General features: G+C 45.5%; 1 protein-coding gene across 6 annotated transcripts in view; it reads left to right on the top strand.

The window, feature by feature from the left end:
- Positions 1-10,453, top strand: part of NUBP1 (nucleotide binding protein 1) — a 263,729-nt gene extending 253,276 nt beyond the window's left edge. For all 6 annotated transcript variants that reach the window (XM_040356955.1, XM_040356953.1, XM_040356952.1 and 3 more), the window contains one exon: positions 10,272-10,453. In XM_040356955.1, coding sequence (XP_040212889.1) covers positions 10,272-10,312 — 41 coding nt within the window. In that variant the 3' untranslated portion in view covers positions 10,313-10,453. The remainder of the gene's footprint in view (positions 1-10,271) is intronic.
- The last annotated feature ends 4,134 nt before the right edge of the window (positions 10,454-14,587 follow it).

The raw sequence follows: 14,587 nt of genomic DNA, 5'->3' as shown, positions 1-14,587 counted from the left end.
TGATGTTGAAGTCCCCCCCCCCAGGATTAATCTACCTTCACGAAAGTCAGCAAGCTGGGCAAGGGTCTGGTCAATAAATGTAAGTTGCTGTACGTTGGGAGCGTACAGAGTCGCAAAGGTAAATTTCTGTCCCATGATCGTGCCCTTTAAGAACACATAGCGTCCCTGGGGGTCCACCTTGTGGTCTGTGGGTTGAAACTGGCAATGTCTATGGATGGCGATGGCCACCCCCTAGACTTGGGCTTTGGGGAGTTGCTAAGGTACCACTGCAGGAACAGATGAGTGGGGAACTTCGGGAGAGATGAGTCTGTGAAGTGGGTCTCTTGCAGGAAGAGCACCTGAGTCCCCAGCCCTTTTACTTCTAACCAGAGCCTGTTCCGCTTATTAGGGGAGCACAAACCACGTATATTGTAAGATACTATCTTAACCGTAGCCATGGGAGAGCGAGGAGGGTCGTCCAGGTGCCAATCCGAATCCGCAGGGACTGATTCGCTTCCCTAGTAGGAGAAGAGAGGAAAGAAAGGAAAAGAAGGGAAGGAGATGAGGGGAAAAAAAGAACATGACACAAAAAAAAACATTCTTGGGTCCACTAATGCCATAAAGGCACAAGAAGGTGAAACCCTAAACTGTTTGCCCGACCCAGGTAGCCCTCCAGAGAATGAGGGGCCACAAAGGTGAGGCAAGGTGCCCATAACAGGGCAAATACCCACTACGGGTAGTCTTAAGTGGGAGTCGTGATCGGACACAGAGAGCCAGGAGGCTCCCGCTCCCCACACACACACAAGAAGAAAAAAAAAGCAACATATGTCCAGTACGTCACTGCCCAGAGGAGGCCCCGGGCATGCCAAGGGCGCCTAGCATAACAGGCCATACTAAGCAAAATCAGAGTCTAGGGAACCCCAGAGACCTAGAGATCATCCCAGTCCCAACTCCCACCCTATGGCCTCTCCCCCTCCACATCTAAATGAATGGTTTCCCGGTGGCATTGGATGGCTAAGGCACTGCAACATGGTCAAGGCCGTGAGGCAAAGTCCCACAAAAACAAAAAGAGTAGGACTAGGACCAAAAAACAACTGTGCGCCAGAAAACACAAAAGAAAAAAGAGAGGCCCCTAGTCAGGCCTCCCCACCGGTCAGTCCCTGGAGGAGGGTGTTTAGGAAGTCAGAGTCGGTCTGCGAACAAAACCATGGGCCGCCAGGAGTCTCCACCTGCGAAGATGAGGGACCGCACCGATCCTCAGTCCCCTGTTTGGGGTGCCTGTCCAGCCACTGTAGATGAAGAACGTTTACGACCACGGGAGCTCCGGACCTGCTGCCAGGGTTGGGGAGCCGACACTGTCGGGATAGCAGAAGTCATCCTCCAATCCAATCTTGCGAAGGCGGTCTGAGGGCCCTGTGAGCTCTGTCAATCTCCACTTTATCATTCGGTGAGAGGCCCAACAGTTCTTTAAAAATGCCTTGCAAGGTGGGAACAATATCACTGGCTCCTGTAGCCTCAGGCAAGCCCCGTATGCGAATGTTGGACCTGCGGCTGCGGTTCTCATAATCGTCCAGCTGTGTGAGCAAGGCCTCAATGTGGTAGTCCTGGGCTGCACACTTGTCCCTTAGTTGAGTAATGGTAGGCAAGGCCTCATCCACAATCTGCTCCAGAGTTTCTAGCCTGTTGCCTAGCTGGGTAGTATCAGCTTTCAGCTGATTAATGTCCTGTTTGAATGCTTTTTCCACCCTGGTGGCAAAACGATCCAGATCTTCCCTGGTGGGGAGTGACAATAAGTGCTGCCTCAAGTCCCGGTCACCCAGCACATCCGAGGCGTCAGAAGTTAAGCCTAATGAGGCTTCCGGGGGATGGCGCGCACGTGAGGACGCGCGCTCGTAGGGGAGAGTGAAGCGATGGGAGCCTGAGGGGGGATGAGGACGGACCGCATCCAATGAGGGAGAGGAGCTGGCAGCTCCCCGTCTGTTAGCCGCACGCCGATCGCGGCTTCTGCAAATCAGCTGTCCAGGCACAACAGTGGCGCAGAGGGGGACGGCTCCCTGCACGGACCGAACGAGCCCAAACAGCACAAACGACGCCAGGTCAAAGATGCCAGGAAGCAGGTCAGTGCAGAGGAACACAGCAGGTGAGAGACGGAGAGAGCGCTGCCGGAGGTCTGTATCCTAAGGAACGTGGTAAAAACAGCAAAGCACTCCCACCACCACCAGAGTCAAGGTCGGATTTTCCTTTTATGTTTGTATTATCTGTGTCCTCTCTCTACCTACCCTATTGAGCACTTGGAGGAGGAAGGAGAGGTAAGATAGAGGACTTTTAAAGGACCCCTAAGGGGAAAGGATTAATTATGAAGAAAGGGTTAACGCAGTAAAGATTTGGAAAAAAAAACTGATGTTACATGACTGTTGCCAATGACACTGGGAAAGTAAATAATGCACAAAATACCTCCTGATTCAACGATAAGTATAAAGTAATATCCTGGTGCCGTAGCAAGAGTGACTGACTTATATAAGGGGTATCGTTAAAGCCGGTCTAAGGGGACTAGACTAACCCTTAAACGCCAATTTTTCAAGAGACATTCTTTACTTGAATATAGAAGCATCTCACAGGGCATAGATAAGTGACCCAAAAAAAAAAAAAACACCACAGACACCCCCCCCCACCCTCGGAAGCACCATACTATGCCTGGTTGGGCCGGGGACGACAGCGGCTAAAAGAACCGGCAAATAGAGGGGTGAGGAGGAGAGTGGACTGAGTGGCAGGAGGTCTGAATTAGGATAGATCATATAAGCTCTCTCTCTTGTTTCTTTTTGGAAGTGACCCTGTGGAAGGTATGTAGAGGAGACCCCTAAAAAACGGGGGAACTTTGCTGAAAAAACCAGAGGAGTGGCTCAGCAGTAAAGTTTGAAAAAAAAAAACGGTGATGTTACATGACTGTTGCCAATGTACTGGGAAAGTAAATAACGCACAAAATACCTTCTGATACAATGATAAGTATAAAGTAATAACCTGTTGCCATAGCAAGAGTGATTGACTCATATAAGGGGTACCGTAAAAGCCGGTCTAAGGAGACTATACTAACCCTCAACCTTAATCGCTAATTTTTCAAGAGGATGAAGGTTTGTAGAGAAGACCCTTATAAAGCGGGGGAAATCTGCTGAAAAAATCAGGAGAAGCCCAAGTGACCCCCCCTCCCCCCCGGATATAAATGTTCTAATCCCACAGGGTTTACAAAGTGATTTTTAGCAATGTGATAAATATAGGATAAGATCCCAAATCCTTTGAGAACTCACCCAGGACTTCTAGGGTCAGGAAGACGAATACATAAACAAAGACATCTGGGATTATTCCCCCTAGAACGGAGGGGAATTTATATACGCTGGACTTGTGGGGTACCATTACTTAGAGTATCTACATAACTAGGGGTTTTCTGAAAAAATTGGAAATACTAGGGAACTCACAAAAAAAGGGAACAGACACCCCACCTAGTACTTCCCCCCCTCGCCATTTGGAAGGTAGGGGGGGCTAGGTGGAGAGTAAAGAGGAACCCGGGGGAGGCAGTTGAAGGTCAAGCTGGGGAAAAGAATTAGAAAAAGGGAAAATATGAGCAGAATGACAAGTAGGTCTACAAGGGGGGGACCTCCGACAACCCCGAGTAATACATCAACAACAAGCTCTATAAGACCTTTCATGACTAAAGGGGTAAGTCCGCAAACACAAGGAGCCCCGGGAGGGACAAAGCAACAGCAATCTAATAAAGATCAAAAGTCTGTAAACAAAAAACCCCAGGGGGAAAACACCAGCGAAACATCAATAGAGTCAAGAGAAGAAGGCAATATAGAGCATGGATCGGAGGGCAATGGGAATAAGGGACACCGATCAGATGCACAGCCCCCCCATAACGGAGAAATTGCAGAGATGCTACAAAGGATGGAAATGGCGATTAAGGAGGAAATCAAAGGGGAAATACAGAATCTGCGTACAGACCTCGGACATTTTATGTCCAGAATTGAAACAATAGAAGAACGAACAGAGACGGCCGAACAAGAAGTAAAAGGGTTAAAACATCAAATTGACCAGACACAACGACAACAGAGACTTATCCTCTACAAAATAGAAGATCAGGAAAATAGAAACCGCAGACAAAATCTAAGGATAAGATCGATCCCAGAGGAAAGGGGAGAAGATCTCAGGAAAAAAATGCAGATGATATTCAATCCCCTCCTGGAAAAACCAATAGAAGAACCCATAAGGATAGAAAGGGTCCATAGAGTGGGGAATCCACAAAGAGTTAACTCAGAGCGAACAAGAGATGTGATAATCAGATTCCGACTCTATGAGGATAAAGAAATAGTGTGGAAGAAACTGCAGGGTCAATCTCCGATAGTGCTGGATGGGAGAGAGTTACAGATATTCTCTGACCTATCCGCCGAGACCCTGGCAAGGAGACGAGTACTGAAGCCACTTCTAAAGCAGATGATAGACTTAAACATTAAATATACTTGGGGACATCCGGCATGCCTAATTGGCACAAAAGATGGAAGATCGGAAACACTGAGATTTCCGGAAGACCTAGAAGAATTCTGCAAAAAACTAGATATTCAGATACCCGACCTACCAGGATGGGAATAGAGGAGTAGGAGATAAGGGAGGAGGGAAAAAAAAAAATATGAGATCCGGTTTTTTATTGTCCTGACTTTTGTTGGTGGTGCTGGGTGCGTTGGGGGATCTACCTATCCCCCCTCCCCCCCGCACAATGAGTGAAGCGGAGGAGAGGCAATCCCAGGACCCCACCTAGAGGAAACTGGGCCAGACATGGAGGATGGTCCAGAGGCCAAAAATTGGCCGAAAGGGGAGGGAGGGGGAAGGGGGGGGGGAGTGGGGAGGGGATGGGGGGAGGAGGGGAACGGGAGGAGAGGGAGGGAAGGGGGGGGAGGGACCTATCTCACCAAAATAATCAGAAAGAAGGGGAAGATTAAAAGATGCCACAAATCAAATGTATATCTTATAATGTGAAAGGTCTCAATAGCCCGACCAAGAGGCATAAGGTTCTCAAGGAATTGAAGGGTTACAAAGCAGATATATCCTTTTTACAGGAAACTCCTATTACCCTAGGATCAAATATTAGACTATATGCCCCAGATCTCCCCACTTGGTACTATGGGGATTCTATACCCAAAAGAGCAAGAGGGATAGCAATCGGGATCTCAAAAAGGGTACGGTTCGAACTAACCGATAGACTGACAGATCCAGAGGGGAGATTCCTTTTCCTGAGAGGAAAATTGGAAGGATTAGAATGTACTCTGGTAAATGTCTATGCCCCAAATGACTCACCGACAAAATTTCTCTTGGGGATACTAGGGAAATTGACAGACTTCAGGAGGGGAAGAGTAATCATAGGAGGAGACTTCAACCTAAGTATGAACCCAAAAATAGATAGGACATCCCAGACATCGAGCGTGCGGGGCGTACAGTTAAGAAAGCTCAGGGACGCTTTATTTAGGAGTCAATTGATAGACGCTTGGAGAGTCTTTAACCCGGACAAACGAGACTACACTTTCTACTCCCCGGTGCATGGGACTTATTCTAGGATCGACCACATACTAGTCGATCACAGAACCCTAGATATCATGGTGGAGGCAAAAATAGAAACCATGACGATCTCTGACCATGCATCGGTTAGTACCACAATAGACATTTCAGGAAATCCGAGGCCGAAACAAAATTGGAGGTTAGACGAACATTTGTTGATAGAGGAGACCAGTTTAACAAGAGTAAAAAAAGAGCTGGAAGAGTATTTTAGGTTAAACGAGATGAAGGAAGTATCGGTGGCTACAGTGTGGGACGCCCATAAGGCAGTGATAAGAGGAACTTTGATCTCGGAAGGGGCAAGGAAAATAAAAGAAAAAAATAGGAAAAAAGAAGAATTAATAGAAGAAATTTTCCTCTTAGAACAAGAACATAAAAAGATAGAGAAACAACGGGATCTATATTTAAAACTGGTTAATAAACGTAATGAACTGAAAGATATTATGAATCAAGAAACCCGAAAGGAATTTAATTTAATCGCTAGGGAAAGATATACGTGGGGGAATAAAACCAATAAACATCTAGCAAGAATGGTGCAGAAAAAGAAATCAAAAAACTATATAGACAAAATCAAAAACGAAAAAGGAGAGATGTTACATACAACAAAGGAAATCGCGGAGACCTTTAGGCTATATTATGAGAGACTGTACGCGGTGGAACAAAGGAAAGGACAGGAGGGAGAAAAAATAAATAAAACTGTAAATTTCCTAAGGGAAGCAGGACTGCCAAAAATAAATAGAAGTGAATCTGAGATAATGGATAGACCAATATCAGAAAAAGAGATTAATTCTGCATTAGCGAGTACAGCATCAGGTAAAAGTCCGGGACCCGACGGTTTCACCAACCTGTATTATAAAAAGTGTAAGGAGATCCTTCTACCAAAATTACGCCAATATTTTAATGGGTTGGGCGAAGATTTCTTTTTGAGCCGGGAGGCCTCAGAGGCTATCATAACAGTTATCCCCAAGGAGGGTAAGGATAAAGGGGACTGCTCAGGGTATCGACCAATATCTCTGCTAAATACAGATGTAAAACTGTTTGCAAAGGTCTTGGCCGAGAGAGTAAAACAAGAAATGGCAAAGATGGTACACCCAGACCAGACAGGGTTCATCCAGGGAAGAGAGGGGAGGGATAATGGAGTCAGAGCGGTATTGATAATGCAAAAAATGAAAATAACCGGAATCCCCAGTCTGCTCTTGTCGATAGATGCGGAGAAGGCATTTGACAGAGTGGACTGGGGATTCATGCTGCGTACCCTGGATGAAATGGGGTTTGGCCAAAGGATGAGGAAGTGGATAACAACTTTGTATCAGGAACCAAGGGCAAAAATAAAAATAAATGGAAGCCTATCCCAAGAATTGTTAATGAAAAACGGAACTAGACAGGGGTGCCCCCTGTCTCCACTCCTGTTTGTGCTCTCCCTGGAGCCATTATTGGCCAGGATACGTAAGTGCCCCGACATAAGAGGAGTCAAAATAGGGGAGGACGAACATAAACTCTCAGCATTTGCTGATGACGTCCTCTTCTATTTGTCAGACCCTAAAACCTCAATCCCAAAATTATTAGATCTATGCACGTCATACGGAGAAATATCAAATTTCAAAATTAACGTAGCTAAAACCGAGATCCTAAGTATCAATGCCAACGGACGAGAGGAAAGGGATTTAAAACAGAAATACTGCTTCTCCTGGGTAAAAGCACTCAAGTACCTTGGTATTCTTCTTGTCCCATCAATAAAAAAAATGTATGAGAAAAATTATATTCCTTTGCTAAACGAAATTAGGGAGGAAATTGGGAGGATAAAAAATAGACCAATATCCTGGATAGGACGAATAAACTTTTGTAAAATGGTAATCCTACCAAAGATTACCTATAAGTTCCAGATGATACCCATAAGTTAGGGAGGAATGGGGATAAGGCAAAGGAAGTGAAGAATCGTCTTACCTGAGACTACTAATAAACTAAAAAAGGAAGGAGTAATACCTTAAACCCCAAAAAAAAAAAAATATATAATACATTTTTTTTTTCACATACTGTGGCAAGAGAAAAACAAAGTAAGAAAAATAACAACACTAATGATGCAAAACCTGCTTAGAGACGCTAAGGGCTGGCAAACGGAACATGAGCGTATAAGTGTACACTCTATGAGGTTGAAGTCTGAAGTTAAAAAAAAAAAAAAAAGAAGTTAAGCCTAATGAGGCCACAGAGCCAGGGGAGTGAGGGGGGGTCGCATCCCTTACCAGGTTCGGCGTCTGGATGGGAGACCCTCCGTGCTGCTGCTGCGGTGAGTGCCTGGTCGCATCCTTCCCTTGCACCTCCGACCCCTTGCCTCTCCCGGACGCCATCTTGGAAGGTCTGCCGCATGACTGCAGGCCGCAGCCGAAATAAGCGCCGATGGACCCGGTACCGTGCTGTGCAGGAGGCTTGGTTCTGGAGGAGACTCTTCAGGACTGGGACATGCCGCTAGGGCCCGTCTGGAGGCAGCGAATCCACCGGATTGAGCTAAAGAAGCTGCGGTGTGAGGAGCTCTGGAAACCTGCGTCCATGTCCAAGCCACACCCCCTCCAAGTGTATTTTTAAGTGCACTTTGCACTTTTAGTTTGCACTTGTAGTGAAATATTACAATAAATTATAAAATAATAAATAATAATTTTGTAAACAAATGCTATCCACAATAAACGGTGAATAAAGGCAAATGAGTGAAAAATACCAAATAGACCCTCCACCAGTCACACTAGGCCCCCAATTAGGTCTAGTAATACCTTCCCTTTTGGGGTCTCATTCCAGTATTTTTTAAGCTCCCAGCAGGGGACACCTGCACGCGTGGTCTCTCCTAGATGGTGGCAACATAAGAGTAAATAAGGAACTAGCATAGTGTAATACTGTAAAACAAAATTTATTAAAAAACTGAAGTAACTATTCCACTCGCATTGAAGAATGCACTAGCCCTGGTGCATAGAGGTGATGAACTTGAACATATACAGATCCGTCCCTAGGGTCACAAAATCATCTGCAGTGAGAGCACATATGTGTGTGTTTGTACCTGTAGTAGGGCCCATAAACTATAGTGCACATTTTGCTTTTTTTAACCTACCCAAAACATACTGATACTTTTGTTTTGAAAAAAACAATATTTGTTACTTTCTGCTATAACACATACCCAATAAAAAATATGTAAAACAAATCTAACTTCTTCATCAATTTAAGCCTATTTGTATTCTGCTACATATTTTTGGTAAAAAAAATCCCAATTGGCATATATTGATTGGTTTGCGCCAAAGTTATCGCATCTAGAGACTATGGGATATTTTTATGGCATTTTTATTTTTACTAGTAATAGCGGCGACCAGCGATTTTTACCAGGACTGCGACATTGCATCAGACACTAAGCGACACTTTTTGGGACCAGTGACCACAAACAAGGGGTCAGTGCTAAAAAAGGAGAGAGACATCTGTGTTCCTGATAGAACGACGGTCTGCCTTGTTTACATAGGCAGACCGCCGTTCTGTTTCTCCTCTGAACAATCGCCGGTGGCCACTGTACCCGCTGATTGGCTCCCACTGTGTCCAATCACAACGGGAGCGGGTGGCGTGCGTGCCCCCCAGACTTGGAAGTCGCAAACACAGGTACAGGTACGTTGTTTCATGCGATCCGGCTGCCCTGCCGCCTTATATGTGCAGTGAGTGGTCCGGAAGTAGTTAAATCTTAACAAAATATACAGACCCCGACTCTAACCTAGATCAGGCCTTGATCTAGCAATTTTTTCTCTTAATTTTTTATTTTTTTTTACATACTTTTGTTTACATTTTTCTACCCTGCAAGGAGAGAAAGATACTATGCATATTTTTCTCCATTCAGAAGAGAATAAAAACACAGGGGCTGGCTATACAATGAGTGATCAATATGATGGCCAATTAGAGGTCATCACAGTAATCAGGTGACTGGGAATTGGGAGTTGTGTCCCAATCATTAGTATGAGACATGGGGCTCTCAATGGGAGCCCGGTCTTTGTGCTGGGAGTGCGCTTTGCAGGCTCTTAATTTAAAAAAAAATGCAAATTTTTTTAAGGTGAAGTTATCCTTTAAAGATTGTATGCAATTTTAATAATCCACCATTGGGTTGGGCTTGGCTCCTTAGTTACAGTGATGGGAACTCTTGAGGCATCAGCATACCAAGACATTTTGGACAATTTCATGCTCCCAACTTTGTGTGTACAGTTTAGGGTTGGCCTTTCCTCTTCCAACATGACTGCACACCATAAATACATGGATGAGCGAGTTAGGGTTGGAGATACTTGACTGGCCTGCACAGAGTCCTGACCTCAACCCAATTAGAACATCTTTGAGATGAATTAGAGCTCAGACTGCGAGCCAGGCCTTTTCTCCAACATCAGTGCCTTACCTCACAAACATTCCCATACACACTCCTTCACTTTGTGGACAGCCTTTCAAGAAGAGTTGAAGCTGTTATGCAACGGATGGGCCGATGGACTAAGACTGGGATGCTAGCAAAGTTCATGTGTGTATAAAGGCAGGCATCCCAATACTTTTGGTAAAATAGTGTATATGAAACCTCACTCCACGTGATGTTTCACTGAGCACTTGGCATAGCAAAGGTTGCAGGGAAAATGTATAATATGTATTTTGTTTACATTAAATCATTGCTGTTTGTTTTTGTTTTTTTTCTTTTGTAGAAATTCAAGATTTTTGCGCTGAGAGGGAAACGAACCAGTAATCACTTTTATGACACCAGACGAAAGAAGCATTTTAAACTTCAATTTTCAACTGAATACACTTTAGCTGTTTTTTAAATTGTACAGCTAATTACCTGTGTTCAGTGTTTGTTACATGTTTAATAAATGTCAATTATCCTGGATTTATTTGCGTAAATTGTTTATTACCTCAAGCGTCTAGTCCATGGTTGAAAATTCCTGCAACCCCACTTGAGGCATAGTAGGTGAGTATGCTATGTTCTGTGTTAGTGCTTGGACTTTTTATGTTATGAAGAATATTTTTTTCTGGTCATAAAATGGACACAATGCAAGCATGAATATACATATTTTATAGCTCTGCACCCTTTATAACTGTTTTGGCAGTCTCTGTTCAAGCATAAAATATTATGACTTGTTCAAGTAGGTGAACCGTCCATTTTAAAATTACAGTGCCTTGAAAAAATATTCATAACCTTTAAAAATGTTCACATTTTGTCATGTTGCAACCAAAACATAAATGTATTTTATTGGGATTTTATGTGATAGGCCAACACAAAGTGGCACATAATTGTGAACTGGAAGGAAAATTAAGGTTTTCGTTTTTTTTTTTTTAAATGTCTGGAAAGTGTGGCAGAACCAATTGCCTTCAGAAGTCACCTAATTAGTAAACCTCAGTATAAATACAGCTGTTCTATAAAGCCCTCAGAGGTTTGTTGGTGAACAAACAGCTTCACGAAGGCCAAGGAACACACCAGACAGGTCAGGGATGAAGTTGTGGAGAATTTTAAAATGGAGTTGGGTTATAAAAAAATATATCCCAAGCTTTGAACATCTCACGGAGCACTCTTCAATCCATCATCCGAAAATGGAAAGAGTATGGCACAACGTTAAACCTACCAAGACATGGCCATCCACCTAAACTGACTGGCTCTGCAAGAAGAGCATTATTCAGAGAAGCAGCCAAGAAGAGGCCCATGGTAACTCTGGAGGAGCTGCAGAGATCCAAAGCTCAGGTTAGAGAATCTGTCCACAGGATAGAGATGCCGGCACCTGAAGCAGATCTGTCCTTTGGCTCCACCCGAGGGTGGAGGCGCTGCCATATTCGTTAAGGGAATCTGCAAGTGAAGCCTTGTGGCTTCACTTCCTGGTTCCCTACTGCCCATGTGCGAGTCACGGTGCACAATTTCACTGGTCCCTACTGTATTCTGGGACCTGTGTGTCCCCCAGACAGGGCCGGATTAACAAGGGGGCTGATGGAGCTGCAGCTCCAGGCCCCTTTCTCAAGATAGGCCCATTTGCCCAAAAAAATATTTTTTTTTTCAGAAAAAAAAAAGATCGACTTTGGGGGGTTGTAGCTCGACGACCAGAGGTCACAGAAACCCCACATTTGGGGGGTAGGCATGGGAAGGCCTACCCCACAACTGGTCAAAATATGGGATGGCCATCATATATGGTTCCAGAGATACAGGCCTGCTTGCACAGCCTGTCAGAAGCTACATTCAGAGCGGCCAATATAAATACAAGCTGACACACTGCAGCAAACTGATAGGATCACAGGGCTTATAATAATTATTTGTATATTACTCATGGTAATTGACCCCTTGCCACCCAGGCCAATTCTGACACTTCTCTACTACATGTAAAAATCATCATTTGTTTTTTGCTAGAAAATTACTCTATGGTGGTCTTTGCACTTTTTATGTTGCACGGTATAGAGCTGCACAATTCTGGCTAAAATGAGAATTGCAATTTTTTGGCTTAGAAGATAGATCACAATTCTCACGATTCTTGCGGCGTAACATCATCTTTCACATTAAAACAAAAAAAATGGGCTAACTTCACTGTTTTTTTTTAATGGTTTTTATTATTCATTGAAGTGGGCAAATGCGGTGTGACATAAAATATTGCAGCAATAGCCATTGTATTCCCTAGAGTCTCTGCTAAAATATATATAATGTTTGGCGGTTCCAAGTAATTTTCTAGCAAATAATATTGCTTTTTTTGTATAATCAGTCTTTATTGAAGAAATAAAAAGGGAAACAGAAACATAAAAGGGGAAGGGGGAAGAGCATATAAGACAAATGTCAGATACACCCAACAGGTTGTCATTACATAAAGATCCGGCCACGCAGGGCCGTCAAACAGTGGAGATATATATCAAACAATGCACACTGTGTAAGCAAGTATGAACCGCCAGTGACAGACGTAAACGCAGCCATGAGGGCCGATCCAGCAGCCAACACTCAAAGGTCGCCCGCGGTCGGCTTGGCCCCCCAGGCAACATGGTGGCTGCATGGGCCACAACCAGAGAGGGTGTGGGAGCGAACACACATGGTGTGATGCCTCGGAGGGGGAAGAGCTGAACTTTCCGCTAGACCACCCGAGCCTGGGTATGAGCCAGGAGGGAAATCTGCGCGAGAGCCGTGCCAACCCAGGCGAGCCATAGGGCTCAAGACCAAACCAGAAGCTCACGTCCGGGGGGAGGGGGGGGGTACTAAGACCTCCAACTAACCACCCACCACCCCCAGGCGAGCTCCGGGTCAGGGCCAGGGATCGGCAAAGGCCCCCAGGCGGGCTATGGGGTAAACCAAGGTCTAACAATTTGCTCCAACTAGCCCAACACCACACGCAACATTCTTAAGTGGTAACATCTCCAACACCGGTCACAAGCCGTGACAATAAAAGGGAGTAGACATTGGGAGGGGAGAGGATGAGAGGGAGATAAGGGTCTGGGAAAGTGAGGAAACACAGGTAAGACATGTAGGGAGAAAGGGGAGGAGAGGGAAATAGGGGGGGTAGAAAAGTAGAGTAGAGAAAGGAACAGTGCGTACCTTGTTAGTGAGCAAAAAACTTGTCCGCTTCCACACCGGGCGCTCCACTCCAACACCAAACATCAGTGCCGTACGGCCACCTCCTTAGCCAAGTGCTGGTGGATCCAGCTGCACCCCAGCGAGAGCTTGCAGCCTGCGAGTCTTAAGGAAGGGCTCCGCCAATTCCAGCAAAGCCACGTCTAAACTAGAGGGAACAAAATCAGGGTCCGAGACATAGTCTGTCCACGGTGCCCACGCGGTCATATGGCGGTCGCGACAGGTCGCCACCTATCTCTCAGCCTCTCCGATGTCACTCACCGCCCGTATCCAGTCCTCATGACCAGGTACTCAAGACTGCTTCCAGTACACCGGAAGCAGCCTCCTGGCTGCATTGAGTAAGTGTGGTATTACACTCTTCTTATAGTGACTGAGAGGAATTGTTGGGACATGGAGAAGAAAGTGCACCGGAGAGAAGGGTATGTCAACCCCCGTGATCGTCAGTATCTGATCTTTAACGTCTGCCCAGAAGGGCTCAATCAGGGGGCAGCTCCACCATATGTGGATGAGTGTGCCCCTGTGCCCGCACCCACGCCAACACAGCCCGGATTCAGTTGGGTAAATACACGCCAAGTCTGCCGGCTGTAACATCTCTGATGTTACTGTTCCCAGAACGAGCGCAGCTGTGCCTTGTCCCAGCAGCTGCGCTCCGTTCTGCAAAGACGTCCGCGTCACTTCCGGTGCGCGGACGTCTGCGTTCCAAGCTGGAACGCGGAAGTGCGACTCAGCGTCCTTCCCGTTTTCCCTGCGAAATCGGGGCTATTTAAATTCCTCACAGGTGACGGCAGGCATCCGAGAGATTAACCGAACACCCTGCCGTCATCTGTGGGGAATTTAAATAGCATACATACATGGATACATGTATACATGGAGCATACATACATGGAGCATACATACATACATACAAGAGCAGACATACATGGACCTACCTGACATACATAGACCTACCTAACATACACTGACTTCACCTACCTGACATACACTGACCTCACCTACCTGACATACTGACCTCACCTACCTGACATACATAGACCTACCTGACATACATGAACCTACCTGACATACATAGACCTACCTAACATACACTGACTTCACCTACCTGACATACACTGACCTCACCTACCTGACATACACTGACCCCCACCCCATCCCATCCCACCTCATTCCACCTCATCCTACCCCACCCCATCCCAGGGTGGATGGAAGGAGAGTGGAGGGTGCAGAGGTCAGATATTGCACACGGTCCATAGCATACTCCTGTATCCTGCATTTTGTACGCAGCAAACTCCTGAACACTGTGCTCCATAAAACCAGTAATAAACAAATGCAGTGACAATTATTTATGCAACTCATTCAATCACACACTCTCCACAGGCTTAATACCTTCGGAAGCCTTTGAAGCAACCATTGCTACGATTCCCAAACCAGGCA

This window comes from Rana temporaria, chromosome 6 (genome assembly GCF_905171775.1).
Source record: "Rana temporaria chromosome 6, aRanTem1.1, whole genome shotgun sequence".
NCBI lineage: Eukaryota > Metazoa > Chordata > Amphibia > Anura > Ranidae > Rana > Rana temporaria.
Note: the sequence above shows the minus strand (reverse complement) of the source record. Positions and strands in the feature narration are given on the sequence as shown.